Here is a 27,163-nt window from a genome sequence, read left to right as displayed (position 1 = left end):
AAATATGTCTGTTTTTATGTTGTTCATAACCGTCGTCGTGCGCAGAGGACGGGAATGGGCCGGGTTTCCCGTTGCGCGGGTCAAGACACTGCTTCGGCGATGCGACAACGCAGCGATGTACCCGGGTCAGCCCTCGGGGGTGGTTTCTTCTTTCCCATGCCACCCAACACCTGTACCCTAGATCCCTTATACCAAGATCAAAAAGGAGAAGAAAAAAGGAAAAGGAAAAAAAAGTCTCTGCGCAACCCCTAGTAATGTTCAACAAGAAGTGAAGAGAAGAGAAGAGAAGAGAAGAGAAGAGAAGAAAATAAGGTCAAGAAGAAACCGCGCTAGAAGACAAGGTGCTTCTTTCGCGTCGCATCGTTCGGGGTCGCTCCCGGACGAACGCATTTACTTGCGCAGGCTACGGTGACGCAAGGCGTGGTGGTGGACGTGGCGCCGCATCTTCTCCAGCGGCGTAGGGGCCGGCTCAGACACGATCTGCGTGGCGGTCGCCGTGACTGTGACGGTCTCCCAGACAGTCTTGGCCTTCTTCTTGCAGGAAGTCGTCGGCTCAGGTTCAGGCTCCCCCTGCACGGGCTCCTCCTCCACGGGCTCCTGCACGGGCTCCGGCGCGGGCTCAGGCTGAGACTCAGGGGCAGGAGTTGGCTCGGGGGACTCGGGTTCCTGAATGGTCGAGAAGACGGGAGTGGGACGGGCATCGTCCAGTTCGGGAGCGTGATGGATGGGAAGCACGGTCTCCACGGGCTCGGGCAGAACGTCATCGACAATGCTGCCGGCGCCGCCTCCGTTGTCGACACCGTAGCTCCAACCCTGGAGCGGGAGGTTGCCGGGAAGGGTGTCGAGTACGCCGGTCACGAGTTCCTGGAATTGAAACTCGCCAACGCAGTCGTCAACCGTGTTCTCCGTGATGCCGGGGCAAGTGTGCAAGCCAGCATGACCGACATTGCAGTTGTCGATGGCCGTCTGGAGGGCGTCCTCGTCCCAGGCGGCCATGAAATCAGCGTGCAGACTGTAACCACTAACGTCACCGTTCGACAGGACGAACGGCTGGCCGTGGCTGGGCCAGCGTTCCCGGAACTTGGGGGTATCCCAGTAGACTTCGTAGAACATGTGGGGAACGTGGATCCAGCCTTCCGGACAGTCAACGCGACCATCGCCGGCATCGCTGGGGTAGGCCGAGTTCGTCTTATGGGCATCGAGACCCGCTTCGGGATTGTAGCACGACGGCATGTGGACATCGGCACGCAGGGGTGAATATTTGCCATCGCAATCGACGCTGGGGAAGCCGGTTCCGGCGCCGTGGTTGCGGGGGTTACGCTCACCGGCTAGGGATCCATCCGAGTCGAGGGGCCACGAAGGGGGGTTGTCGTAGTTGGAGTTGGCTCGAGGGCAAGTCCACTGAACCGGCTGGACGGTGCCCTTGCTTGGGTCGATGTTCGTACGACCGTGAGTACCCGGCGAGACTCGAGTGCTGGCATTTCCGGCGACGAATTGCAGTCCCGTGGGGAAGGCTTTGATGTCATCGTTGGTGCGGTCAAAACTAAGAGCTCGTCAGCATTTCTCCCCATGGGGCGCAACGAGCAGAACCTATCGCAAGAACTCACAAGTAGTAAACGTTGACGTAGCTGATGTCAACAGGCTCGAAAGTGTCCGTCTCCTCATCGTGGAAGTAGAGCCAGGGGAACCAGTAGGAGCTCAGGTCCTCTTTGGCACGAGAGTTGGTGCAGCGGGAACGCTTCAGGCTCTGGCCGGTTGCGTCTCTGGAGAAGCCGCTGGCACCCATGGCGCCGTGGACGTGCTGGGCGGTCCCACCGGGCGTGACAATGGGGTCGACGCGGCCACGGGCGATCTCCTTCTGCTTGCTGGAGTGGAAGTGAAGGACGGCAAAGCCGCCCTCATGAGCAGCATATGCCCCACCGGCCAGACCAGCCAGGATCGCGGTAGTCAGCTTCATAATTGGTTAGGTGAGTCGGATTTTTTTGGTTCCTTTTGTGATATGAGGGTCCGTGTCTGTTGAACAAATGAATGTGTTGTTTTGTGGACGCTGTTCGATCGTTCGTCGACGAAAGGCGAACAAGATGTTGGGAGATTCGAAGAGCCGTCGATGGATGTGGAAAAAGGGCCGGCGATGCTAATACCAGAGCACCTTGAGGGAAAGAACGGAACTCGTGGTCGTCTGAGTAGTTTGGATTCAGAAGTAACCAGGAGGCAGCAATGAGGCGGGAACTCGTCGGGACGGACCTAGCCGTGATGTGTTGCTGAAGTGGAAAGGAGCGGAAGAGGCAGAACACCGACACACAAAGTGGCAAGTCTGCCGAGAATGAATGAAAGTATGTATAGTGCTTAGCCGGCTCAGCAAGCTCAGTGCAGGAGTGGAGGGAAAAGAAAAAAAGGAGAGGAAGGGGGCGATCGGGGAGAAAACAAAAGGTGCAAGGGACAAAAGACCGGGAAAGGGCAAGAAAAAGCGGGAGGAAGGGGGAGGGGGGAGACAAGGAAGATATAACAAGGTGCGCCGGTGGTCCTGGATGGAGGCAGGATGGAAGATCCCCCCAATCCGTCCAGTTCACCCACAGGGCTTGGGGCACGGTCCTTGGCCTAGGCTATAAACCTATCAACGACAGGTATAAACCTATCAACGACAGGGATGCATGTTGTTGCTGTGTTGTACACGTGTAGTATGAAGTACGAAGTACCTTATTCTTATTCGTACTTCCCACAAAACATAAACGGTGGCGTAAACGGTGGGTCAATTAAGGATGCCTAACTTGCTCTGCCGAAAATAAGGGCCCGTTGTTGGTTGGGTCCCATTGCGCGTCGTTGCCAATTCTATCCCAAAATCCCTCGCCAAGGGGTCTAGCTCCCTCTTCCTCGCCAGGTACCTTACTTTCGCGGGTCCGGTACCTGCATTTGACACTCCGCTGCAGCTGGCACTTGATTGGTCAAAGCCAGGTTGGTTTGGGCCAACCACCATGATTCCGTACCTTGCACCATTTTCCTACAACGTAGATAAAGACAGCACTGGAAGAACCGGTAATTCGTAGAAGTGGGAGATCGGGTCGGATAGGGATATCGTGCTAGTAAGCAAGAGCCAAAGGTCGCATTACTGCGAATTGAATGTCACGAACATATATATCAAAGGAGTCGAACGTGGCGGCAACGACATCGTCAAAGGATGTAAGGAATAGAAATCAATGATTTAAACGTAACCAGCTATATCTTCCGCGACGTCTGACTGTGTAACAACCCAAAAAAAGAAATACGAGGGAAGTTATGGAGGGAAAATGACGGGGGCTGTGGTCTCGTAAGGAGTCGAAGAGGAATAGAGGGATGGATGGGTGGCTGACATTGGGGGAAACCGTAATATGAACGGTAAAGCACGGAGAGGGGATGGTAGATCTTGGCATTTATAGCCATCTCATCTTTTTATCTTTCCTTTGTTCTGTCATTTTTAAGACGTTTTGTTTCTACGTTTTGTTTCTCATCCATGCCACGCGGCCTAGTTTCAGTGGTACGTCTGTTAAACAAAAAGCAGCGAACAGACAATGCCGTGTAGAGATGGACGAGTTGTCTCGTCATCGAATTTATGGGAACACGCTCGCCTTATCACATAATGCTAAACTGACTCTATATCCGTACTTGCCTTAACTTAACTGCCGAGGTCAGTCAGATGAGGGAGGCTGGCGTCCTGCGATTCCCCCCCCCGCTTTCTACTTATGTTCAGTCTTATTATTAGCGTCGGAATGTCAGGGCACTTACATAACCTTGCCAATATTGGAGACGGATCACAGCAGTAGTGCCGGAAAGGCTCTTTCTTTTATATTCTTTCCAGTTTGGATATTTATTTTAAGTTATTTTTCTTTTTCTAAAAAAAAAAAAAAAAAAAAAAAAAACCAGGGGAGGAAAAGAAAGGAAATGAAAAAGTAGTCCTTCGTAATATATTTCTTTGTACAACGTGGTACCATTTGCGCCAGTCGAATAATTACCTAAACTCAGATGGGACGGAACCCGTGCCAAGACCAGGACAGCCTAAAGACACCCCCGTTAGCCCCAACGACATCGTCCTCGTGCGTGGCGGCGAGAGGGGCAGGAAAACGGTGAGTACACGTAGAGGAAAGAGGGGTCCAAAAAGAAAGGGAAAGGGCCAAACATATAAAGCCCTAGCGTTCTGAAACGCACTAAAGGAGTCCAGCCGCCCCGGTGCCTTGCAGGCGGGTACGGTGTACGATAGGTCCCGCCACACTGGTGGATGCTGGTCCCACTAAAAGAAACATTCCGGCACCTAGGGTTTAGGTTGGTAGAGCCCTGCCATTCTGTTGGTCCGGCTCCAATTTGTGCGGGCCTCCTTCAATCTCCAGATCCCATCCACTTGCCCATTTGATCTGATCGCCAGGCACAAGCGTCCATTTCGCGAATTCGGATCAAAACCATGTGCGGCAATAAGAAAACCCTGCCACGACGCCACAAGGCACAACCCAATTCATTCCGTCTGTCAGATGCGAGTGGATTGCACGAGTATGACTTATCAAGTCAGAATAATCCGGTGATTGAATTGGTGCACCACGTCACTTATAGGTATCGTCTAAAGGCCTCAATTCACGGACCTCGGTTGGGGGTTTTCCTTCCCCTTTGCTTCTTTTTTCTTCTTTTTTTTTCATTTTCATTTTCAGTTCTATGCATGTCGCCCTTCTGTTGAGGCTGGGCCGTCGGCATCAATGACGTGCCCCCCCTACCGGAAGGACATATACCTGTGTACTCTGTACTACTCGTACTCACCCCCATCGGACATTCATCTTGCCTTATGGGAAAATCTGCGCTTTTCCCAGTTCGACTAACCCTGATATCTGACGGGCCGTCCTTTTTTGTCCTGTTTCCTTTCTAGCAATTCTCTTCGCAAGGGGAGAGATGGAGACGACACAAAGCCTCGCGAGTCATGGGTCATGACTCGTGTTCTTTACACGCTCCTGGATGCCGTCCAGTCGCCGATTGGTCTGGCTTCGCGCGCGGTTCCACTGCTCTTCTCGGACATTCTGATTTTCCCTTTCTTCGAGAACCCCCTTCTCCCTTTAACAATGTCTACGAATGGAAAGAAATACATCTCTGACATGAAACATCATGCCCGGTGGTTGGGAGAAGAGTCCCTGTTGACGGGTGGCTAGAACATGCTGTTGTCGCATCCACCGAAGAGAAGAGAACAAAAAAGCCGCTCATCCGGCGGCTAACTTGACACACTTCCCACTGGCTATCTTCTGCAATTCGCTGTCATGAAATGTTATCCTGGCTTTGTTTTCTGGGGGTAAAACGTCCTGGCGGCACCTCTCATGTCGGGCGCATTCTTGGCCTGGCGCCTCGCCGGTGCTATTCGTCATTAAATAGTTCTGTTTCGAACGATAGATCAGCTCCCCCGAGACGAAAGCGACGACCCGACTTGCATTGTGACGGTCTGTACTGCGTCGTGACCAAAGTGACTTATTATTATCGGCATATCTCTGTCGAGTAACCGACACAAGTAACGTTCATTGGTCACTCAACTGCAGCCCCACCAAACGACTTGTCCAAGCGTGATTTGTTGTTGGGTTTCCACGCGGAATTTGCGGTGTAGCCCCGAACTTTGGATATCCTTGAGGCTGAAATGACAACACATAACCACGGAGGCCACGGAGAACTTGGCATGCTCACCTCTCTGAGCTGAGGCCAAATTGCTTGACCTACCGTATTAACCTCTATGGGGGTTCAAAACTTCAACGTTGTGAAAGCGACAGCTGCGACACCCGCCGCCCGTTATTACACCAGTACCCGATATTGCAAATCTTGCGGCTCGTTGGACGACATGGAGCTATTTCTTTCTGTGTCACCATACTTCATCCCCGCCTGAAGAAACCCGCCACCCTTTTGCATTGATATTGTTATTTTCACATTTTCACATTTTTTTGCTCTTACGCGTAACGGCGACCTCGGGAACAATGGAATATTGATATCATACTCGGTTATCACTAAGGACCATGTCAGCGCTGCTTTTTGCCCATGGCGTGCCGAAGCACTCGACGGATTTCAGCTGGGCCCAAAGGTTTTGTCCAGTTTCAAACTCCACCTGATACGTCCAAAGATCAGACAAGACATTGAAGGCTGGGAGATCAGGAGCAAGGGATGCTTCCTGCGAGTTTCCAGCCGGTTAGGTCCGAGGGTTCCCTGGTGAGGACAACAACGGTTGGTGCTGGAGACTGATTAGAGATAATCGTCTGGGGTGGTCATCGAAGCCAAACGCAGCGCGGCTATATGGGTATCACATATGAGCAAAGGACGCTCGCTCCAAGGGCAACTGGAATGCGCAAGGTCAAGTTCAGCCCTTTCGGAGTCAAAACTTTACTTTAGAATTCCAGTAACTATCTTCTTCATTACCATACAGTCGCGAACTCGCTGTATCGAATATCCCAAGATGTTCATATTAAAGTGAGTTCTCTATCTTACATATCAGGACTTGTATGTTCGCTACCTCACTAAGGCAGCAAATCTTAACAATGCACCTTCGCACACACGAAATGTTCCTGCGTCGCGCACGAGTTTTGGCAGCCCCTAGTCAATAACCAGGGTGGCAATACAAACCGAATGCCACGGACATCCCAGCTGTCCCACACAGGCCCCCATCTCAACCTTTTTGTCAAATTGTCCTGACGGGAGACTCAGACAACAGCCCATCGCGTGGCTGCCGATGTTGGCGCTTGATCCCCTTGGTCATACGCAATAGTCACGACGCTGCTCTTGACAATGCCGTCGCTGGGATTATATGTTCCGCTCCGGCGCTCGGAAGATGCAGTCGCAGATTGCTTATCCGGCTGCACGATGCTCTCCTCGCTGTCCCCTTTGGCCTGTATTGTGAACCCATACGCATCAACCTTCTTCCCAGGCTTGCTCTTACTCCGCAGCTCGACTCCACGCTGCGGCGCATCTGGATTGCTGTAATCCTGGTACTGGTGACTGCTCGATTTCGTCTTGGACCTCCAGATGCTGCGTCCCTTGGCTATCTCGAGAAGGGGGGAGAGGACAGGGATGCATGCCGCAATAATGATGAGGTTGCCCTCGATGCTGGCTCAGGATTATCGTTAGTTGACTGCGACCTGGAAGTCAGGCCAATGGGCGAGAAGCGCGAGACTCACGATGTCCAGTACAATGGGTCACATAGATCATCTTAAGCCACTGGTTAGTCTCAAGTCTAAAATGACCACGGGCCTTGGGCGAATGGGATGACTTACAGCTGACATCCGGACTTGAAAGGGTTGGCACTCCCGTAGCCTTCACGATGCCAACGCATCCAGAGCTGTTTCCATCTTAGTCGACTGGCATCCTCAAATTTCGAAGGCTCTGCCCACTTACACAAACCCCATTCCGAGAGCAAAGCTGAGCCCTATCTTCTTCTGTACGGTCATGCGCAGCCCCCAAAGCACGATTGCTGGATAGAGCGCCAGGTAGAAGTCGAGAAAAGCGGAGCATGCTATTAGTTTCGTCAGTTGGCCCCCCCTCCGAGTCACACGCGTGTTGGAAGATGCCAACTCACTGCTGGCCCAAAACGCCAAACCCTCCAGGGTCTTCGGATGCAAACAGTTCCGCGGCAGTGAAAAGTCCCAAAGAGCTCTCGGGGGTGAACATTGCAACAGCAGGGTCATGACCATGGCTGTAAGGGACAGACAGCATATGATGCCCATGGTCCATAATATGTGACGATGAAGTTTGGTGGGCAGGAGTAATCGGCCGAGGAGAGCGATGACAGCTAGCTTTGGAAATCCGAGCGTCTGAATCCCTGGCACGTATGCCGCCATCATCCACATGATTGTGTTTTGCTTTTGTTCCAAACTGAGCGTCTCGAAGTGTTTGCCATTTCCCCAGTAGACTGAGATGGTCGTGAAGATGTTGGAGACGATAGCGCAGATCTGTAGTTGGCAGTGGACTGTTAGTTGCGCTGCATGTGGTCATTTAATCTTGAGGGGTGGGTGGCCAAAACGTACAGCTGACAGGATGATCCAGTAGTCGTCGCTGAATAGCTTGCCATGAACAGCCGCCCGAACAAAAAGTCGACCCGTCACGAACAGCAGAGCAAGGGCAGTGAAGGCCCAACAGACCGCAATTATCATGGGCCCTTTATCATCCGTCATGTTGGCGACCGTAGAGTGATGAAGAGCCGAAACCTAAGGGGACGGAGGAGGGAAACAGAAAAAAAAAGTGACAGACGATGTGTGAGACTGAGGAGTATTAAATGTTTACCAAGAAGCCCGTGTCTCCGCTGTCATGGAGTCATGGACCGGCACGCTCAGGCCAGAGCGCCCATGGGCCATGGCACGAGAAAGGAATTCGTCCATCCAAGATGATCAAGGTCGAAAGACAACTGACAGAGCACGGAGATAGTCAGAACTTCGTGGATTACCCATGCGCGGAACTGAATACGCTAACCTTGTGGGAGATGAAAGATGAGATTGTGATTTTCTTGCACCGACACCGACATCCGGGATGTAGATCTTGGGAAGGTAGGGACCAGGGGTGTGTTTCTTTTACCTCTCCATAATACGCTGCTTATCCCATGTGACAAACCTTCACGGTGCAATGAAAACATGGAGCCGGGCAGAGTAACTACGACAGGCAATCCGAATAGATACCGATGCGCAGGCGAGAGCTATTAGTTGATGTCACACGTTGTTCTATGTATGTTTCCTGTGTTCGATAGAAGGCGCGGTTACGGAGAAGTGTCAAGGATTCTCTGAGCTGTGCCGGTGTCCTGGGTCGTGATCAATCACATCGATGACCAGCACACCGGTCAACGGAGCGGTTTCAGAGATAAGACCCTCATCTTGTCGAGACTCGAGATGGAAATGCTGCAAGGTGTCGCCCTTGTTCGTGCTGGTTGCAGGGCCACAGACGTGGGGACCAGCACTTGACGAAGACAATGTGATAAGTGATAAGCCGAAAGGAATCAGAGCGGTGAACGACAAAAGGCCCTATAACAGGGGTTTCTCCGGCGGCCTTCTCCTGCTTGATACCGGGTCATTAGTGATTTAGGTACGAGATGGTGTTTCCCGAGTCACTTGCCAGCTCGGGATTATTTCAATGCTTTCAATTCCTCCATCTCAGCGTCAAGCGGGTATAAGCTACTACCTACTATCCATGCATATCCATAGTCCGCGAGGTTTCTTGGTCATTCGGAGTACCTAAAGCTGTAGTTGCGTCGACGTCAATACCTAGGTAGACTCAATATTGTGGGTCAAGTTATCCTATTCGTAGACTCCCGCACTAGGGTCCGGCCTCGGCTCCGGCCCCGCTCCCCGAGTGCCAAACCCCTGCCCCGGATGCTCACCCCCGAGACCTTCTCCAGCCCGACCCTCCCCGACCCCTCGTGGCGTCCTAATAAGCGAGCTCACACTCAATGAGGTTCTCGACATCCGACTGCCCACACTTCCAGAACTTCACAATCTTCAAGTTCAACCCGCTTCCTTCGATTACTTGATACCAGTTATCCACGGTACGTTCCAAAGCCGAAAGTTGCGTCATCATCAATATGTCGCCAGCGGTGGCTTCCCAATAAGCACCTGTTCGGGGGATCACACACTCGAAGATCAACAGCTTGCTATACCCAGGCTTCATGGCTTCCGCAATGCGGGCCAATATTTTCTTGCACACATCATCGGGCCAGTCATGCAGGATGGAGTGCATGAAGTAGGCCCGAGCACCTTTGATGGGTTGCTCGGTCAAGAAGTCGTGGCCCATCCGTTCTATCGTCGGGTCGATATCCTTGACATCGTTGATGACCACCGGGAGATCTTGAAGGATTAGTTTCTGGGGAATCGGCAGTCAGTTCATGTTAATAGAAAAGCTCCAGTGAGATCTGGAGTACCGACCCCTGGGTGGTTTGGGTAGAATTTCTTGAACTCGTTAATGTCGTGCCCAAGACCACCGGCAACGTCCACCACGAGCGGTGCGTCAGGCGAAGCATCCGCACCAGGGAATAGCGTCTCCTCGACAGGGTAGAGCGAGGGGTGCATCCATGGCAAGCGGCCTTGCCTGTAGCCGCCCACTGCGAGAGAGTCGGCGTCAGTGACCGCAGACTCAGTATCAGTCCTTTGACATGACTTGAAACGACTCACTGTGATGGTTTGTTTGAGGGCCTAAACCAATGGACCGAAGATAGTCGAAACAATTTGGCAAATCGGTGTTGTAAGATGCGTGCATGGCCGTACGGGCAGCATCGGTGGGATTTTGCCATTCGGTTGCGCGGAGGAACTTGTAGAATTCGATCGGGCTGCGACCAATTCCACCGAGCCTTTGGTTTGAAGAGTTAGTTAGCCACGTGCAGCTAATTAAACACGAAAGTAAACGCGAAAGTTCAGATCTAGTTCCTGTCTCGGTCTACTTACAGGGCAACGTAGCCATCGCCGATGACGTCAAGGCTCAACGACCTGGAGAAGTTTGTGAGCTTGTACTCGTCCTGCCCTGTCTCCTCGAGGTGACCCATGGCGCAGGCGTGACGCAGCAGACGACCTGCCACATGGCTATAAGTTCCGATTTCCCTCGTGGATATGCAGATATCGATCACTAACCGAGAAGCACGGGGTCCACTCCAAGGGCACCGGCGAGATCTTCGACCTTCTGGGCTTTATCCGCGCCATTTTTGACCATGAGCTTCCAAAGCCCAATATCAACGCCAGTGATCAAAACGGCGTTGAGTCCCGGCTAATAATTCTCAGCACATGGCGACCTGGTTGGTCTCGGGAAGTGACCTACGTCGGCCCACGTATGCTGTAGCATGAGCTCACGGGGTGTTTGAAGAGACTGAACAAGGCTGCGGGCCTTGATAAACAACTCATGGCGAGTCTCCTCACCGCCGTCTTTCAGGTTCTCATGTAGAGCATTGATCTCTTCGATCAAGCCAGGCACAGCCTCGGGGTTGTTTGGGCGAGTGGCAACCGAGAGGTCAACCGCGTGAGCCATGCTGAATTATACTAATATCACAATACCCAGTGCAAGGGCAATGTGACCGGTGAAGAATGATGAGAATAACAAGCCTGGGGAGAATGCTCAACATTGTGCATGGGGAATAAACTGCAGGACTATATACTGAAGTACCTTCGGGGCTCCCCTCAGGTGCGGGACGGACTAATTGACACATCCTTGCTCAGCGCCCATGTATCTGTACGTGTAGAATCATGTTTCAGTAACCCCTGTCCATTGCCATTCACCGCTCACTCGGTAGGCTTGGTGGAGAACATATCATGCCGGCGCTGTCAAAGTTCTAGGGTTGGGCGAGTCGACCTACGGAGCCCGACGGTTCGGTTACCTATCCTACCACTCAACATCTGATAAACGCCTTTTCAGTATTCTACCACAATGTTATGTTATCAAGTGTCATGTTATCAAGCAACATGAAAGACAACTCAGTCTCACTAACCAGAACCTATAGACTATGCAGGGGATTTTAGAGCTCTTGAAGTCACCAAAACCATGCATACCCGATCAGGGACTACTGTACTAACACGTATTAGGTTGTAATAGGCCACGGTCTACACGTACAAATTAAGCTAGTCCGGATCCCAATATATTGTACAAGTAGATCTATATATATCTAACCGACTGACCTGATGGGGGGTCGGAATACCGTTTGCCCCAGTCGAAATACCATCAACTTTTTTGCACCTTCTCCCGCTTGTGTTTCAACACCCTTATAAGAGTTTTCTTTGCAGGATACCAGTACATACGACCATACCCACTGGAAAACTCGGGATCCCGTCCGCTCTCCCCTAGATAAGCCAGTGAGGGCCGGATTAGTAGTTGGGTCGGTGACGACCAGCGAATACCCGGTGTTGTATGTTTTCTTTTTACTTTTTTTTATTACATCTTAGTACTACTAGATGTTCTGGTTGACCTTGGTAATAATTAAGTTGCCTGCTCTCCCGATAAATCCGAACCGTTATGCGGTGTGGATGTCGGGTTCGCTAGTTGAACATGGAGTACAAAGTCCAAGGGGCCACAATTCTTTTTAGACACGTCATTGGAACAAACAGCGAGTGGCAGGCCCTAATAAGATCTTGCGACACAATGGATAGGGGAGAGAAGCCATGAGGCTGGCGAGAAACATTGCATGTACACATCTACTCCATCCACAACGTCTGGATTTGATGTCTTGTGGTTTCGCAGAGTCCACGTGCCATCCACAGGTACGTCAGCCAGGTACTCCGTACGCTTGGCCTGCTCATCTCCCTAGGCACCTTAGGTAATAATTACCTAATCAGTGCGCAAGTGAGTCTGTACGGTAAGGTACGGTACCTTATTAATTAAGTAAGGTACCTTTAGTACTTTGTGACCAGACGCGACCAGATCGCGAAACCACCCGCGTGTCAATACGAAAGCAACGGCTCCTACTTCGTACACACTTTATTGCCTCAAGATTTCGCAACCAAATCACGACTTCCAAGTGAATAAACAGCATTACCTTCTATTTGGAATAACACTGCGCCTCATCTAATTCCGAGACCTTCACGTCTTCACACTCGTCCAGCTCTCATCATCATGGCACGAACGAGGCGATCGCGTCCCGCGCCGTCCCGCGAACCAGCTGCCGTGAACGATTCCGAGCTGGGACAACTTCCGACAAGTGGCAGTGCCGGCAACATCAGAGACCGCCAGAACCTCAATCAGACTCAACGGCAGAGTCGTCGAACGAGAACAGCCAATACGGCCTCTACCCCTTTGGACGCGAATCACGGGGACGCACTCGAGGTCACCGGTGCCGTCCGTGATGTGGCTATGCGGAGGCTGGCCGCGGAAGACGGACCGACTTCCTCTTCCACCAACGCGGCACGCGATTCAGACGAAGGCATGGACGTGTCAGTCGAGGTCGGAAGGAAAGCGCATGCGACACCTGCTCAGCACCGCAGAGACACGACTGGGTTGGACCTCGACGACAGTTTGTTTGGTTCTCTCGACAACAGTTTCGAGCATGACGACGATGCTGCTGCTCCCCCAAGCGGTCAGCGATCCACAGACACGTCGACTATGAACACTAGTGTGTTCAGGCGTCGGGGTCGCGCACCGAGCATTAGCTTGCAGGGCAACGAGGCTCCTATCCGACCGAGCAGTCGCGGCCAGGCCACCCCTGCCATCAGCTCGTCCTTCAACATCGGCATGTTCAAGCGAAGAGCGAGGGAGCCGAGCATCTTGGGCACTGCACAGAAGGAGCGTGCAGAGAGAGCCATCGAGATTTCATCCGCGTCCAGTTCCGAAGACGAAGACGAAGACGAAGAAGACTTCGCGCCAGAGGCCGAATCAACGCCGCTCAACCGCCGAAAGACGTTGCAGCGATCCTCTCCGACCGGTCGTCTCCAAGAAACAGAAGCGTCGTCTCCTGACCGTGACTCGCGCAAGAGGAAAAGCATAGAGGGTCATGATATGAGCAGTCGCCCGGACAAGGTTGCACGAACGAGTGGACCTGATTTAGACGGGGCTCGCCACGACGCAGCTTCCGATGCGGCTTCCGACGCGGCTACCGAGGCAGCTCTCGAGGCAGCTCTCGAGGCAGCTGACAGCGATGATGATTCAAATCTATCTTCTTTGCCGTCTCTACCCTCGCCGGAGCTCCCACCCTTGCAGATGCACCGTCCGTCCACTCCCATTGACCAGGAGGCCATCATGGCACCTCCGGAGAGCAGCGGATCCGAGGAAGAGGAAGAGGACAACGCGTGGCCCGATATCCGCGAACTAGCTAAGAGAAGACGTCATCACCCGCCTGTTACTCCCCTTCGCGACGGGCATGTCTCGGACATATCCTCTCCGCCGTCCCTGACTCACTCTCCTAACAACCGCGTCACGAGGGGCCGGCAACAGGAGAAGAAGAAGAAGAAGAAACAGACACGCCAAAGCTCCCCTCACGTAACGACTGCCGTCCTCACCGACCTGCTCCCCCGACGGCGCCATGAGAAGAACCGCGACGAGCATGACGACTCCGAATCCGAACTCGACGTCTCCAGCCTCGGCAACGACGACGACGAGCTCACGTATCTCGACGCCAGGGCAACCCGACGGCGTGGGAGGACGACCCCTCACAATCGAGGCGCTCCGTCAAATGCACACAGCGCCGGCACATCCAAACCGGGCCGTCCGCGTCGGACCTACCAGCGGCGGTTTTCGGACAAGGAGAACGGAGGCGGCGAGGAGGGAGCGAGCAGTCTGACGCCGGCTCCCGATGACACGTTTGATACCGCCCAGAGCAGCGATCCCAGAAATTCCGTCGAGATCAAGAACGCTATCAAGAAGTTTAAGGAAGTCGACAAGTGGGAGCTTGCTTTTGAGGAGATGACGCAGAGTTCTTCCTCCACGACGGGCCGGTGATACATGGTGGTCATGATGTGCAGTGACGAGTGATCATGGTGACAAAAATGGGTGTCCCGGCGGGGTACGGAGAGACGGCGTTGACGGCGTTTTGAAATCCGGATCATAAGGGGGGGGGGAATGGAGGGACAGTGAATTGCGATTGATGGCTTCAAGGAAGAGCTCCGTTGGAGTTGGTTGGTTGGGATGCGCATTTGGCTTAGCTGGGTCTTGGTTCTTTTCGTCTCAAGCGATCCTCTCCTCAGTTGGTAGGCGATCTTTCAGTTGCCCTTCCGACGAGTATCTACGCTTCTCTCCGATCAAGGCATAAGCAAGCATGGTTTCTAATGTTCCCGCACGTCCCTTCGTGACCAAGATTTGTCCATCCTTTATTCGGACTGCCCCTTGGGATTTCTAAGCCTCCCAGGACCCGACCCTGAACGCCTTGCAAGTTGATGTTCTGAAAACAAGAATGGAAGATAGATACTAACATCCTGACCCATGTGGCCAGCCAGGGAGTTCAAGCCGCTAGCCTAGCCTAGCCTAACCTCTTCTATCCTCTGTTCAACAATCGGTAGCAACGGTGCGAGGATGTTGGGATCCCGTAGAGCAATGGTGATGTCGTCAGGTAACCGACCCGACATGTAGAGAGCCTGTGCGTGAGTAGTAATTAGCGAAACCGTCCCCGTCTTAATGCCTTTTGCCCTGCCCCCTGCATCTTGGTTCCCTTTCGAAAAAGCTTGCTCCCTAATGTACCCAAATACTTCTTTTGCGCGTTCGGACTCCAGACTCACCCTCTTGACGTTCTGGAAACTGTCTTCTTTGGCGGTGTACTCGCGTAGTACAATGTCTTGTGTGAAGTCGACGTAAACGCGGGTGTCGCGGACCCGCACGATGACATTGTCGAGGCGCATGAAAAGCCGACAGAGCAGCAGCATCCGGTGCTGGTGGACGCGGACCTTGACGCTGAACAGGGAGATGCCGTTGTCGTCTAGCTCGGACTCGTACAGCATCACCTCGTCGAAGAAGAGAATTGGATCCCGCCGCTTAAGAAGCTCTAGGGGGATCTTTTCCTTCGACGGCTCGAAAGCTAACCTTCCCATATTCACCTCCCTCTTTTCTTCGGCGGCGTCTTCTTTCTCTTCTTCTTGGCTGGCCCCTTTCCCGGTCTCACGACAAGCGTTGCCCGATGGCACGTCCAGGGTACCGCAATAGTCGGTGGAGTAGCTCCAATCGTACGGCTTGACCACCTCGCGGATGCCGGCGGTGGTGTTCATGCGGCTACTTGACCAATCCCGCGCGTAGGCGACTTGGAGCATGTTGCGATCTGTCTTGTCGACGCGATCGAGGGCGTCGAGTGCTTCGAACCGTAGGCACCACCCTGTAGGTTCGTGTGTGATAGAGACGAGGTTGTCGCCGAAGATCATCTCTGGGACCGGGATACGCAGGCGTTCGGTCATCTGATCAATGGGACCAGCTTTGGAAATGGGGAGTTTGCGAGTCGATATGACGAAGTTTCCCTGCTTGTGCCTCGTTGTCGCCGCGGCGACGGCGGCCGGAAGGGACGGGGTTGCAAAGAATCCGTTTGAGGAGTGTATCGGGTCCATGGTTGCCTCTAGTGGTATAGTATTATTAGCTGGCTCGGTAGGATGAGCGGACAATGCTGGAGATGGTCAATTGTGCGAGCTGAGGACAAGATCTCTAGAGATTGGGACCGCGAGTGAACGGGTGGCTTCAAGATTTAAGATCTCGAGACTGGGCCAAATATAGGGAGAGTTATGAAGCTCGAATCCGACACGGAGCTTTTGCCTGTTTGCATGGCGTGGGTGCAAGTGCAGTGCAGGTAGGACAAGAATACAACATTGAGTGGGAGTGGGGGTGCGCGTAACGGCCAAGACGTCGGAGGGTCGAGGAGGGGTGATTAGCACCCTCACCGAGCATTCACCGAGGCACCGTCCAAAAGGTCAATTCACCTAGGTACTCAGTACGGAGTACAGGAAAAAAACCACCACAACTCTTATTTGTACGGATATTGTTTCAAAGGTCAACAAGAGAGATAGCTCAATTACAGAAGGGCCAAGGTCAACCAATTGAGTTTGAACAACGGGAATAGGGGTTGTGTGTTGACTTTCCTGTTCCGCTTCAATCCAAATATGGTGTATGTGTACCTATCTCGCAGAGGATTGTGGTTGTCTGAGGTGATTACGTCTGGAGTCTGATTACTCATCTCTTGCACGGTGTTGCCCCGACAACGCTAACGCCCTGACCCAAACATTCCGCCGGGGCAAGGAGGCAAGCTTCGAATCTCCAACCGCAGATCGCTCCATCAGTATTTCTACTTCCAACAAGCACTGTCCAGCAAGAATCCCTTGTCCACCTCAAACTCATTCGGCCGAGGAAATACATCTTCTGCAGAGGCATCAAGCTGCTATCGACATTTCTATTCGCATCTTTCGCAACTTGAACGCACTATATCGCCATGGCGACTCGAACTCTGGAGGCGCGCTTCGAGCGTATGTCAGTCGCCGATGAGAATCATCTCGGGGACGGACCTAAGGCGTACTCAAAGATCACACAGGTATGGGCTTATGGGCTGCACTCTATCCTTATTTGTTCAGTTATCACACTGTCTCGCTGCTTGCTTACACGGAAGATGGGCTATATAGGTTGCTGGCTCGTCCAAGACCGCCCAACTGGCGCCAAGTTCTACTAGACCAAATCTCGTCAAAGTCGCGTTGCAATCGCAAAGCACAAACGCCAACAGCATAGCATCGGTTACACTACCATCCCAAGCAGTGCAACGAAAGCAAGCATCGCCCACCCGGAAACCTCTCCCTTCCTCCCGTCCTTCAGACGACGATTCCTCAGAGGCAGATGCCCGCAAGGCTGTGACTGCTGCCGCTACCACCGTCTCAATCCTGACCGAACCCATGGTAGCCAGGCAGTTCCATCTGGGCATGTTCGAGATTGGCAGGCCACTTGGCAAGGGCAAGTTCGGCCGAGTATACCTGGCACGTGAACGGACGAGCGGCTTCATCTGCGCCCTAAAAGTCCTGCACAAGCACGAGCTCCAGCAAGGCGGCGGCGTAGAGAAGCAGGTGCGCCGCGAGATCGAGATCCAGAGCAACCTGCGCCATCCCAACATCCTCCAGTTGTATGGACACTTCCATGACAGCAAACGGGTGTTCCTGATTCTGGAATTTGCGGGCAAGGGCGAGCTGTACAAGCACCTCCGGCGTGAGAGTCGTTTCCCCGAATGGAAGGCGGCGCAGTACATCGCGCAGATGGCCTCCGCCCTTCGCTATCTGCACCGCAAGCACGTCATCCATCGCGACATCAAGCCGGAAAACATCCTCGTGGGGATCCACGGCGAGATCAAGATCTCTGACTTCGGATGGAGTGTCCACGCCCCGAACAACCGCCGCAAGACCATGTGCGGCACGCTCGACTACCTGCCCCCCGAGATGGTCAAACCGGGAGGTTCCGATAACTACTACAATGAAAAGGTCGACCTCTGGAGTCTCGGTGTCCTGACCTATGAGTTTCTCGTCGGCGAAGCTCCTTTTGAGGACACGCCTGTCATGACGCAGAGGAGGATCGCACGGGCGGATATGAGCGTTCCGTCGTTTGTCAGTCCAGAAGCTAAAGACCTGATCAAGAAGGTAAGTCCTCGTTCTCTCACTCACTCCATTTCTCTTCCCTTTTCAACCTCTACCAATGCTAATTTTCCTCGCAGCTTCTTGTTCTGGATCCGGAAAAGAGAATCCCCTTGGAGCAGATCCAGACCCACCCCTGGATACTAAAGCACTGCGTCAAGGGAGAGCGAGCCACGGAACGGCAGAAGTACTCCACGTAGAAAGGTGCTAATGAACCTCATGAGTGATGATGCATCATCCGAGCAAGTTGGATTAGCCAGTACAAGGCTCCCTGGGTCCTTTGATTTGGAGATCAACCCTGTAGGATTAATGGCGTTGGCAGCGTTTGGCAGTTGTTTCTTCCATTCTATTTTCCTTTCCTTTTCCTTTATCCTTTTTTTCACTTTTTTCTTTTCTTTCCCCCCTAGCGCTCCTCGTCCCATCGTCCCAGCTGAGGGTTAGGAGACAGGAGACAGGAAGAAGGGGGGAGGTTTACGTGCATATTTCTGGAGTTGGGTTCATTACAGCTAGTCTGCCTTCCATGAGCATTCAAAAATATTGAGATGATATATGCCATCTTCCCGATGACTCTCTTCCATGCGTACGTATATCTATTATCATCCAGAAATGTCCAGCAGTAATCATGCATCACAGCGTAATTGTTTGGTCGGGGTATTATCGTCTATCGTACAAAGCTCCGGTCGATCGAGGACAACTTTGATCACCTGTACACCTCGTCAAAGGGCCTCGTGTCGGAGAAGCACGAGTCCCACACTTGGTTGACGACTTTTGTCGCCTGCACGTCGTTTTTACATCTCGGTCGGTTGAGGACGGACTGAATAGCCCTGCTGCGGACGCAGTCTTGGAACCCCTGAGAAAGCTTCCAGTTCCCCCTGGTGAACGCTTCTCTTGTCCACCTGCACTCCCCGCTCAGCATCGAGGCGCGGATCTGTTTGTTCAAACAAGTTAAGGTTAGCGTCCATTGCGCCGTGCGTGACGTGCTCACACCCAGTGATATCGTACCTCGGTACAGGCGGCATGCTTCAGGTCGAGGTCGCCCATCCAATCGACTTGCCAGCGCAGATGGTCCCAGGCATGCACCATCTCGTGGGCGAGGGTGTCTTCTAGATGCTTCCGGTCACGCATCTCGTTGGCGCAGATAAGGATGCCGTGGGCGGGGCTGAAGCCGCCACCCTGCCGGTGAACTTTACCGTCTTCGGTCAGGCGCGCGGGACACCGACGGCAGACGACATTAGTCTCGTCCAGGCGGCCGTTGAGATCCTCGATCTTTTCGCGCATGAAGCGGACGATGGGCGAATAGGCAAACAGCCAATCTCGGTCCGTCTCGCAGCGGCGGCAGTCACGCTCCTCGTGGACACGGTAGCGGTGCTCGCGGTAGTGGAATACGCCTTCAGGGGTCATGTTGCCCGAGAGGATCTTGAAGTAGTTCATCCACCATTTTGTCTTGGGATCGAAACCCGTCCGCGCTGGGTCATTTCGTAGTTCGCGAGGTTCGTTTGATGGAGAGCTCGTCGTGGAGGTTGATGCATTGGCAGAGGTGTCGGGCTTGGGAGGAGGAGCGGCGGGCGACTCGGTGGGAGCCATGGCTTCCCTGCGCTTCTGGAAGCAGTAGAAAAGAGACGGCAGTATTGCCCTCCAAAGAGAATATCAGGCCCAATCGTTCGTGATTCGGTATAGTGTACGGTATTCGGTGATGCTCGGTGATACTCGGGGTCAACGTTACTTTGCTTACGATGGTTGATGGAGCGCCAATTTGATCCTTCCGTCCACGGCTCGGAACACAGGCCCGTCCCTCCAATTTTTCCTCCGGGCAAACTAGGGATGCCCGGCAACCATCCGGGGTAAGGCTAGTACCTATGTAATATTGTGACAGTCGTTGTCAACTGGTCCGAGCAGGGAAGAAAAAAGCGGGGGGGAAAAGCGAAGAAAAAAAAAGCGGAAAAAAAAGGGCCCAACAAAGGAGAGGCCTCAAAAACCAAGGGTAAGGGGCCCGCAATTTCTTCCCCGCTCCTCACATGATTGCCAAGTAACCTAAGGTAAGGTACCTTACCTGATATTGGTGTACGTTGTATGGATACGTACCACCGAGGTGATCGTCATACCTATTACGGAGTAGCAGGTTTCGTCCGAGCACCGGTCTTCCGCCACCCCCTGTTCGGTCTTCCGGGTCTTCTTTAAACCCTTTTTAGATTAGATAATCCACTATATCTCCACTACTCGAAATTATATAGGTTTTATATAATAACGCGCGGTAGTTCTACCTATAGAGTAGTAGTAGTAGTAGTAGTAGTAGTAGTAGTTACTATAGTTATAGTAATAATAGTACTAGAGTAGATATTCTAGTTACGGCTAGAGGGGGGAGTATAATAGCTTTAATAGTCGACTAATATAATTATATATATAGCTTTCCTTATACTATTTCTTTCGATTATATTTATATATATCGAGAAACCTAAGAAACCCGCCTAATTTCGGGTAGTGGAGGTATAATGGATTTTCTAATCCATAAAGGGCTTAAGAAGACCCGGAAGACCGAACAGGGGGTGGCGGAAGAACGGTACTCGTTTCTTCCCCAGCCCCAGGCCCAGTGGAGTCCTGCCGTGCTTGGCCATGCTTCCTTGCGTTAGTGCGCTCGTGCCCAATCCAAGGATTTAATTGGCCTGAAAGCCCACAAGGCTTTACTAGGTCCATAATCGAATGGAAGCCCCGTTTTTGGCCCACTTGTTGTCCACTCCAGGTGAACCTACTGTTTCATGCCCGATACATTGGTCGACTTCATCCAAATTTGTCAGTGAAAATATGGACCTCACGCAAGACTCGGCAAGCAACTCGCTACAACAAGCACCAAGGATTCGACTTTTCGACATCTGAAGATCCATAACCCTGCATATTCTTACGCGAACGCATCACTACTCACTCTAGGCAGCGGGTATAACTTGCCTGTTCAGAACCATGGAAGATGATGTCGCCACAGACTGTAAGAGAGCCCACGCCCTCCCATGTTCAAGGATGCTGCTCGACCTTGTTACATAGGTAGCTTAGTTCTTGTTCCCTCGTTTCCTTTTGTCCGCTCACTTGGCTTTCTGTATTCCCAAGTTCCTCAGTCTTGAAGAAAACTCTGTGACGATTTGCTCCGTCACCAGGCTTCGCGAAGCAAATGTGCAGTTATTACTAGAGGAACACCTGTGCTGATTCAAGACGACCCTTACCTATCAACAGCCATGAGGAGTCCGAGGCCCCTGACCGTGGTCATTAAGCTGGGTAAGTCAAACTCCGTGGTAGCTTGGAGCTCTTCAGAAAGCTCTCCGAGAAGCTCCCTGACGAGTTGGTACTGTACTGACACAGGGTTTCCCTACAGGAACCAGCTCCATCGTCGATGAAGAGACACATCAGCCTCTCCTATCGGTCCTTACCTTGATCGTCGAGACAGCGGTCAAGCTGAAGAATGACGGACACAGGGTCATCATTGTCTCCTCCGGCGCCATTGGCGTTGGTCTCCTCCGCATGGAACTGGAAAAGAGACCAAAATACCTGGCCGGACTTCAGGTATGTTTCCAGTACATTGCCCATGGTCGTGGTTTACAAGTCTCAACCTAACATCACACTTCACTTGGCAGGCTCTTGCGGCCATAGGTCAGTGTAGGCTCATTAGCCTCTGGGACAGTCTTTTCAGTCACTTCCGGCAGCCTGTGGCACAGATCTTGCTCACAAGGAACGATATTGCGGATGTGAGAACGAACCCTTACACCTCGGCTAAACGGCTGTGTCACTAACATGCTTACAGCGGTCGAGATATTTGAATGCCCAAAATACGTTCAATGAGTTGCTCGACCTCGGCGTCATCCCAATTGTCAACGAGAACGACACACTCGCCGTATCCGAGATCAAATTTGGCGACAATGACACCCTCTCTGCCATTACTGCCGGCATGGTTCATGCCGACGTCCTCTTCCTGATGACCGATGTTGATTGCCTTTACGACAAGAACCCCCGACTGCATCCTGACGCCAAGGCGATCGAAATTGTGGACGACATTTCACAGCTCGAAGCGGATGGTAAACATTCCCTTGCTCTTCCTGGCACACCTCCTTGTTCCTCCCCTTCTTTCTTGCGGCGGAATGGTGCGCTGACCCGCTCATGTCTCCCTAGTCTCAACCGCGGGCTCTGCTCTCGGCACCGGAGGCATGTTGACCAAGATCGTGGCAGCTCGTCTGGCTACGTCAGTCGGTGTCACCACCATCATCACCCGCTCCTCTAACCCCGGGAACATCGTCAAGATTGCTCGCTACGAACACGCCCAACGCAACATTGCGCGTCTCAACTCAGTCGCATATTCGGATGATAGTAATCACGAGGATCTCCTATCCCAGTCCACCGCATCCCTACGCCTAGACCGGCTCGAGAAGCCGCCGTTGCACACCTGCTTCCTTCCTTCCTCGGAGCCTATGCGTGATAGGCACTTCTGGCTCCTTCACACCGTCAGACCCAACGGTACCGTCTTCATCGATGGCGGGGCCTACAACGCCCTACTCAAGAAGGCGGGCTTGCTCCCTGCTGGCGTCGTCGACATTGAGGGCACCTTCTCACAACAAGAAGCCGTTCGGATTGCAGTCGTCGATAGGCTGCCTATGGCGGCCCCGGATGGCCGGCTCTGGACCGGTACCCCGCTAGAGGTAGGCCGGGCCATCGTCAACTACGCCGCCCACGAGGTGGCACGCATCAAGGGGCACCAGAGCTCCGAGATCAGGAGCTTGCTCGGATACGCAGACAGCGAGTACGTCATTGAGCGGCAGCACATCAAACTGTTCGCCAGGGACAGCCAACCGCCGACTCCCACTGCGGAGTTGGTTAGAGAGCAGACCGACGGTCTCATTGTAGGGATCACAGGGTATGAATTGAAGTCTGCTGTCATGTAGCGAGCGATCAGACGCTTTTGTCATTTCGTAGATCATTGGTTATGTTCGAAGGACTCTTTCTTTTGTCGCACTCTTTTCTTCAGATCGAGGAACGCAAGCTCGTGTGGCGATCAAGCCACCGACGCCTGGTTGAGCGGATTCCCCCTTGGTATATACGTGGTCACTTTGCCGCACATGCTTTGCCATCTACTCAGAGCACAGACATAACGCCAACACATGAGAAGTATTAAACTAGAAACTCATGAAAATATCATGGCCTCAAATGGCCAAAGTTACTATGAAAAACATTTTTGCCAGTACTTTCCTCTGGATAGTTTTGATACTCCTCGAACGCCGGCCATGCAAGTTCCTCCCAGGAGCGGCACCTATGTCCAACCATCTCATCTCTTTTTCGTAGCACTCTATGGGCCTTCAACCTGAGGTGAACAGGTTGTCTTCATCCCGGACGTACTCGCCGCAATCCGCCTGCCTGAAACACACTATTCCGGTGGGAGCCAACCGTTTCGCCTCCGCCGTACTGCGAGCCGTTACACCGAATCCAATAGGAACGTCCTGCATGTTGTACACCACTACGCCCTGATGCTCGGGGCAGTCATCCGACCATCTCCCAACGTGGGCCTTCACTACGTGTCCGCCGTAGAGGAAGGGCATTTCGCCATTGGGTTTAAGCCACAGTTTGTAGCGTGCGTGGCTTGCCAGAATGTCGAGGGCTGTGATGTGAAGTCTGAACTTTCCTGTCTTGGTAATCTTGCCTAAGAATGGGGGAGAACGGAGAGTATGTTAGTCGGGAGCAGGGGGGTTATTATAGGGGATGCCTGGGGAAGGAGCTCACCAAGACATGTCCCAACGGAGAGGAGCTTGTCTCTGGCTATGGACGTAGCGAGATTCGCGATCGACAGGAGCACATAGTACACGCGATCCTTCTGTATTCTGAGGACGAACCGGTCGCCGTTCGGTAGCGGCGCAATGAGGTTCTTCAGCGAGCCGCCGGTATAGTTGGCAATCTTTTCGAAGACGGTACGCGTCTCGTCTTCTGTAAGAGGTCGCATCTTGACGACAGTGACCGACTGTTTAAGTGATTCAGGATGGGCTGGAGGGTTGGAGATGGGAGCTCCGAAGTGGGATGTCGCTGTTCCTGACTTCTGCACCACGGCAGAATCGAAAAATTTCGAGCGGTGAAAGGCCAAAGCTAGGTGAGGGTCCAAACAGGGGACTTTATCGATAAGCACCATCTCACAACAATCTGCTTAGGTAATATCGGGACACGGCGGTCCCAACCACCGATCTGACAGGGATCTGGAGAGACGTTTTTCGGCGGTGACCAAAAATTTCGTACAGATCTCTCCCACCGAAGAGAACGACCAACGTTGCGTAAACGACGAAATACGCCAATCCATACCACCAAACATGGCTTCCCGAGCGCCCAAGCGGCGCAAGCTCACGCCGCCTCAGTCGGACGACGAACGTCCCGTCCGGTCCTCTAAGAGCATCCAGAAAGCTTTCTTCAAGAGCGCCGTGACCTGGGATCTCGAGCAGGACTATGAGACCCGAGTGCGGAAGGGAAAAAAGCCCAAGAAAGAAAGCACTAGACTGCCTATCAAGACTGCCGACGGCAGGCTCCAGCAGTCACAGCTCCAGGACGACGAGGACGACGATGTGGGGTCAATCGACTCGGACGTGGAGGTCGAGGACGATATCGTTGTGTCGTCCCCGGAGCCGGAGAGGCATGTCCCAGAGGAGCCCCAAGTGCCTGAGCGCGAACAAATCCGTCAAGCGCAGGAGAAACTGGCTAAGTTTGCTACGGACATGAGCGAGAACCCAGAGGAGCACTTTGCTGCCTTTCGGAAAGGAATGGCCGAGTTCGCCGAGTCCAAGATCATGTCGATTCAGAAGTTGGCGTTGGTGACCCAAATGGCCGTTTACAAAGACATCATTCCGGGATATCGCATCCGGCCGCTCGCCGAGAAGCAGCAAGCTGAAAATGTCTCCAAGGAGGTCGACAAGCTTCGAAGCTACGAGCAATCTCTTATCAAGGGGTATCAGACCTACGTCAACCTGCTCACAAAGCATGCCAAAGCGGACCACCCGTCTTCCCGAAGGAAAGGACAGAGCATCTCCAGCATCGCGATCATGTGTGCCTGCAGTCTCGTCAAAGCCGTCCCACACTTCAACTTTCGCACCGAACTCCTCAAGATCCTTGTGGGCAAGCTCAGCAAGCGCACCATCGACGCTGATTTCGTCCGTTGCCGCAAGACTCTCGAGAACCTTTTCCGTGATGACGAGGAAGGCCGGCCGTCCATGGAGGCGGTTTCTCTTCTCTCCAAAATGATGCGAGCCCGCGACTACCGCGTCGACGAAGCCACCATCAACCTCTTCCTGCACCTGCGCCTCCTGTCCGAGTTCACCGGCAAGGGCTCGCAAGACCGCATCGACAACCCGGACGGAGAATCGAAGAATTCCAAACAGCAGAAGAAGCACGAGCGGAAGAAGTTTCTCAACAAGCGTGAGCGTAAAGCGCTCAAGGAGCAAAGGGCCATCGAAAAGGACATGGAGCAGGCCGATGCGCTCGTCAGCCACGAAGAGCGAGACCGCATGCAGTCGGAGACGCTCAAGCTCGTCTTCGCCACTTATTTTCGTGTCCTCAAACTGCGTGTCCCCCACCTCATGGGTGCTGTGCTGGAAGGGCTGGCCAAGTACGCCCACCTAATCAATCAGGACTTTTTCGGTGACCTGCTGGAGGCGCTCAAGGATCTGATCAGACACGCGGAAGAGGATGCGGAGGGCGAAGGTGACGAAGGTGACAATGTCCAACAAGACGACGACGAGGAGGAGGAGGACGACGACGATTCAGCCGTGCGAAACACGTCCCGCGAAGCCCTCCTTTGCATCGTGACCGCGTTTACCCTCCTTGCCGGCCAAGACGCCCACAACGCTCGCTCCACCCTCCACCTCGACCTCTCCCACTTCACGACCCACCTGTTCAAGTCGCTCTACCCTCTATCCCTCAACCCGGACCTCGAACTGACTTCCCACACCCTTCGCGCCACGGACCCCAACTCTTCGGCCGACCAGGAAGATGATGATCCTTCCTCGTCAACCAAGGACGACGACGCATCCCCGAGAGTCAACGTCCAAACCACAACGGTCCTCCTCCTCCGCGCCCTGACCTCCGTCTTGCTGCCACCCTGGAACATCCGCTCCGTGCCGCCTCTCCGCCTCGCCGCATTCACAAAGCAGCTCATGACTACCTCTCTGCACATGCCCGAGAAGTCGACCCAGGCAGTACTAGCTCTCTTGCAGGACATCACGCACACGCACGGCAAGAAGGTCGCCGCGCTCTGGCGCACCGATGAGCGCAAGGGCGATGGCGTCTTTAACGGCTTGAGTGATAGCGTCGAGGGTAGTAATCCGTTCGCGACGACGGTGTGGGAGGGCGAGATGCTAAGACTTCATTACTCGCCTAAGGTGAGGGAGACGATCCAGGTTCTAGAAAAGAGCGTGTCCAAAATATAGATGGCTGAGGGAAGACGGGGGGCTACGGCAGGCAGGAGCGAGAAGAAGGAGGCAGACGAGGGACCCATAGAGCATAGGCTTCATCCACTAAACTTGTGTTTTACATGGAACTACCAGTATCAACCGATGGGATGTGGATAACGTGTGGGAAATTGTTCGGTCTGTGACTCCCAACTAGCTCTATCGCGAAGTGCGAAGCTATTGGCAGCACCAATATGTAAAATCTCCCTTTGTCATTGCTCTCCATGTTCCCACCGATTTTCTCCAGTCCATCAGATATGGAAGCTTCCCATATCAAGATCGCACACCCAAGCTACATGTGTCTCATGTATGTGGATCCAATACGCCCACATCCTTGTCGGCCTAAGCATACTTTGAGTCCGCTAGACCCTTGCGACGCTTGATGTTCTCCTTACCCTCGGTCGCCAAAGACGCGCGGACGGGGCGTTCCTGGTCTGCATCCGGACTCTGACCGGTAGCAGGGCTTTCCCCGAAATTGAAAGGGTAGCACTCAGTGAGTAGCCGGCGAGTAGGACAAGTCTCCCTGTGTGATTGAATCAAGTCAAATACAGCAAGATGCTGTGCTTGTCCGCTAGTAAGGACCGTCTGGTCGGCTCTGGTTAGTAGGCTTTGGGTCACATCAGACTTCTGACCCACGCCTGGATTCGAGCCGTTAAGGTACAAGCTGCACCCGCAGCGCGATTGTTCAACGGCCATGGTGAGTCCCTCGACCTT

At 53.2% G+C, this 27,163-nt stretch overlaps 11 protein-coding genes across 11 annotated transcripts; 4 read left to right on the top strand and 7 right to left on the bottom strand.

Moving 5' to 3' along the window:
• Window positions 1–390: 390 nt before the first annotated feature.
• Window positions 391–2,994, bottom strand: SODALDRAFT_362858 (hypothetical protein; the record flags this gene model as incomplete). The annotated part of the gene is made up of 5 exons (XM_028614504.1): window positions 391–1,543; window positions 1,608–1,951; window positions 2,023–2,244; window positions 2,303–2,363; window positions 2,888–2,994. The coding sequence occupies 5 exons, from the start codon at window positions 2,992–2,994 to the stop codon at window positions 391–393; spliced, it is 1,887 nt and encodes a 628-aa protein (XP_028463804.1).
• Window positions 2,995–6,393: 3,399 nt separating this feature from the next.
• On the bottom strand, window positions 6,394–8,363 carry SODALDRAFT_352843 (hypothetical protein). Its single transcript, XM_028613612.1, has 6 exons — window positions 8,001–8,363; window positions 7,553–7,925; window positions 7,372–7,489; window positions 7,251–7,315; window positions 7,155–7,185; window positions 6,394–7,083 (listed from the first exon to the last, which is right to left on the bottom strand). Exons 1-6 carry the CDS (start codon window positions 8,145–8,147, stop codon window positions 6,681–6,683), a joined length of 1,137 nt encoding a protein of 378 aa, XP_028463803.1. The 5' UTR covers window positions 8,148–8,363; the 3' UTR covers window positions 6,394–6,680.
• Window positions 8,364–9,095: 732 nt separating this feature from the next.
• Window positions 9,096–11,042, bottom strand: SODALDRAFT_328373 (S-adenosyl-L-methionine-dependent methyltransferase). Its single transcript, XM_028610675.1, has 6 exons — window positions 10,765–11,042; window positions 10,581–10,713; window positions 10,398–10,521; window positions 10,128–10,303; window positions 9,882–10,057; window positions 9,096–9,819 (listed from the first exon to the last, which is right to left on the bottom strand). The coding sequence occupies exons 1-6, from the start codon at window positions 10,969–10,971 to the stop codon at window positions 9,388–9,390; spliced, it is 1,248 nt and encodes a 415-aa protein (XP_028463802.1). The 5' UTR covers window positions 10,972–11,042; the 3' UTR covers window positions 9,096–9,387.
• Window positions 11,043–12,375: 1,333 nt separating this feature from the next.
• SODALDRAFT_328372 (hypothetical protein) lies at window positions 12,376–14,693 on the top strand. Its single transcript, XM_028610674.1, has one exon. The coding sequence runs from the start codon at window positions 12,547–12,549 to the stop codon at window positions 14,362–14,364; it is 1,818 nt and encodes a 605-aa protein (XP_028463801.1). The 5' UTR covers window positions 12,376–12,546; the 3' UTR covers window positions 14,365–14,693.
• A 183-nt stretch (window positions 14,694–14,876) lies between these two features.
• SODALDRAFT_320460 (type 2A phosphatase activator TIP41) lies at window positions 14,877–15,950 on the bottom strand (the record flags this gene model as incomplete). The annotated part of the gene is made up of 2 exons (XM_028609536.1): window positions 14,877–14,996; window positions 15,138–15,950. The coding sequence occupies 2 exons, from the start codon at window positions 15,948–15,950 to the stop codon at window positions 14,877–14,879; spliced, it is 933 nt and encodes a 310-aa protein (XP_028463800.1).
• A 720-nt stretch (window positions 15,951–16,670) lies between these two features.
• SODALDRAFT_328370 (kinase-like protein) lies at window positions 16,671–18,552 on the top strand. The gene is made up of 3 exons (XM_028610673.1): window positions 16,671–16,921; window positions 17,010–18,005; window positions 18,080–18,552. The coding sequence occupies exons 1-3, from the start codon at window positions 16,823–16,825 to the stop codon at window positions 18,197–18,199; spliced, it is 1,215 nt and encodes a 404-aa protein (XP_028463799.1). The 5' UTR covers window positions 16,671–16,822; the 3' UTR covers window positions 18,200–18,552.
• On the bottom strand, window positions 18,293–19,879 carry SODALDRAFT_316263 (metalloprotease ATP23). Its single transcript, XM_028609308.1, has 2 exons — window positions 19,002–19,879; window positions 18,293–18,927 (listed from the first exon to the last, which is right to left on the bottom strand). The coding sequence occupies exons 1-2, from the start codon at window positions 19,581–19,583 to the stop codon at window positions 18,700–18,702; spliced, it is 810 nt and encodes a 269-aa protein (XP_028463798.1). The 5' UTR covers window positions 19,584–19,879; the 3' UTR covers window positions 18,293–18,699.
• A 917-nt stretch (window positions 19,880–20,796) lies between these two features.
• On the top strand, window positions 20,797–23,130 carry SODALDRAFT_328367 (glutamate 5-kinase). The gene is made up of 6 exons (XM_028610672.1): window positions 20,797–20,976; window positions 21,219–21,260; window positions 21,358–21,545; window positions 21,617–21,727; window positions 21,784–22,054; window positions 22,149–23,130. Exons 1-6 carry the CDS (start codon window positions 20,952–20,954, stop codon window positions 22,913–22,915), a joined length of 1,404 nt encoding a protein of 467 aa, XP_028463797.1. The 5' UTR covers window positions 20,797–20,951; the 3' UTR covers window positions 22,916–23,130.
• On the bottom strand, window positions 23,060–24,069 carry SODALDRAFT_346136 (60S ribosome subunit biogenesis protein NIP7). The gene is made up of 2 exons (XM_028613240.1): window positions 23,748–24,069; window positions 23,060–23,667 (listed from the first exon to the last, which is right to left on the bottom strand). Exons 1-2 carry the CDS (start codon window positions 23,962–23,964, stop codon window positions 23,327–23,329), a joined length of 558 nt encoding a protein of 185 aa, XP_028463796.1. The 5' UTR covers window positions 23,965–24,069; the 3' UTR covers window positions 23,060–23,326.
• A 199-nt stretch (window positions 24,070–24,268) lies between these two features.
• Window positions 24,269–26,638, top strand: SODALDRAFT_328365 (nucleolar complex-associated protein). The gene has a single exon (XM_028610671.1). It carries the CDS (start codon window positions 24,323–24,325, stop codon window positions 26,426–26,428), a length of 2,106 nt encoding a protein of 701 aa, XP_028463795.1. The 5' UTR covers window positions 24,269–24,322; the 3' UTR covers window positions 26,429–26,638.
• A 62-nt stretch (window positions 26,639–26,700) lies between these two features.
• Window positions 26,701–27,145, bottom strand: SODALDRAFT_362845 (hypothetical protein; the record flags this gene model as incomplete). The annotated part of the gene is made up of 3 exons (XM_028614503.1): window positions 26,701–26,741; window positions 26,818–26,972; window positions 27,075–27,145. 3 exons carry the CDS (start codon window positions 27,143–27,145, stop codon window positions 26,701–26,703), a joined length of 267 nt encoding a protein of 88 aa, XP_028463794.1.
• Window positions 27,146–27,163: the final 18 nt, after the last annotated feature.

This window comes from Sodiomyces alkalinus (assembly GCF_003711515.1).
Source record: "Sodiomyces alkalinus F11 unplaced genomic scaffold SODALscaffold_10, whole genome shotgun sequence".
Taxonomy (NCBI): domain Eukaryota; kingdom Fungi; phylum Ascomycota; class Sordariomycetes; order Glomerellales; family Plectosphaerellaceae; genus Sodiomyces; species Sodiomyces alkalinus.
This window is presented reverse-complemented; position numbering and strand designations above follow the sequence as displayed.

Bases quoted from the DNA above. Each gene is read 5' to 3' on its own strand.
- SODALDRAFT_352843 (XM_028613612.1), bottom strand. From the start codon at position 8,147: ATGACGGATGATAAAGGGCCCATGATAATTGCGGTCTGTTGGGCCTTC. The intron at 7,490-7,552 runs GTGAGTTGGCAT...CGAAACTAATAG, and splicing joins TTTGGCGTTTTGGGCCAGCA to CATGCTCCGCTTTTCTCGAC. The intron at 7,084-7,154 runs GTGAGTCTCGCG...ATCCTGAGCCAG, and splicing joins GACCCATTGTACTGGACATC to CATCGAGGGCAACCTCATCA.
- SODALDRAFT_328373 (XM_028610675.1), bottom strand. From the start codon at position 10,971: ATGGCTCACGCGGTTGACCTCTCGGTTGCCACTCGCCCAAACAACCCC. The intron at 10,522-10,580 runs GTTAGTGATCGA...GCCATGTGGCAG, and splicing joins AGTGGACCCCGTGCTTCTCG to GTCGTCTGCTGCGTCACGCC. The intron at 9,820-9,881 runs GTCGGTACTCCA...CCGATTCCCCAG, and splicing joins TCTACCCAAACCACCCAGGG to AAACTAATCCTTCAAGATCT.
- SODALDRAFT_328372 (XM_028610674.1), top strand. From the start codon at position 12,547: ATGGCACGAACGAGGCGATCGCGTCCCGCGCCGTCCCGCGAACCAGCT.
- SODALDRAFT_328370 (XM_028610673.1), top strand. From the start codon at position 16,823: ATGGCGACTCGAACTCTGGAGGCGCGCTTCGAGCGTATGTCAGTCGCC. The intron at 16,922-17,009 runs GTATGGGCTTAT...TGGGCTATATAG, and splicing joins CGTACTCAAAGATCACACAG to GTTGCTGGCTCGTCCAAGAC. The intron at 18,006-18,079 runs GTAAGTCCTCGT...TTTTCCTCGCAG, and splicing joins CTAAAGACCTGATCAAGAAG to CTTCTTGTTCTGGATCCGGA.
- SODALDRAFT_316263 (XM_028609308.1), bottom strand. From the start codon at position 19,583: ATGGCTCCCACCGAGTCGCCCGCCGCTCCTCCTCCCAAGCCCGACACC. The intron at 18,928-19,001 runs GTACGATATCAC...TTGAACAAACAG, and splicing joins AGCATGCCGCCTGTACCGAG to ATCCGCGCCTCGATGCTGAG.
- SODALDRAFT_328367 (XM_028610672.1), top strand. From the start codon at position 20,952: ATGGAAGATGATGTCGCCACAGACT. The intron at 21,728-21,783 runs GTGAGAACGAAC...ACATGCTTACAG, and splicing joins CAAGGAACGATATTGCGGAT to CGGTCGAGATATTTGAATGC. The intron at 22,055-22,148 runs GTAAACATTCCC...ATGTCTCCCTAG, and splicing joins TTCACAGCTCGAAGCGGATG to TCTCAACCGCGGGCTCTGCT.
- SODALDRAFT_346136 (XM_028613240.1), bottom strand. From the start codon at position 23,964: ATGCGACCTCTTACAGAAGACGAGACGCGTACCGTCTTCGAAAAGATT. The intron at 23,668-23,747 runs GTGAGCTCCTTC...CCCCATTCTTAG, and splicing joins CTCCGTTGGGACATGTCTTG to GCAAGATTACCAAGACAGGA.
- SODALDRAFT_328365 (XM_028610671.1), top strand. From the start codon at position 24,323: ATGGCTTCCCGAGCGCCCAAGCGGCGCAAGCTCACGCCGCCTCAGTCG.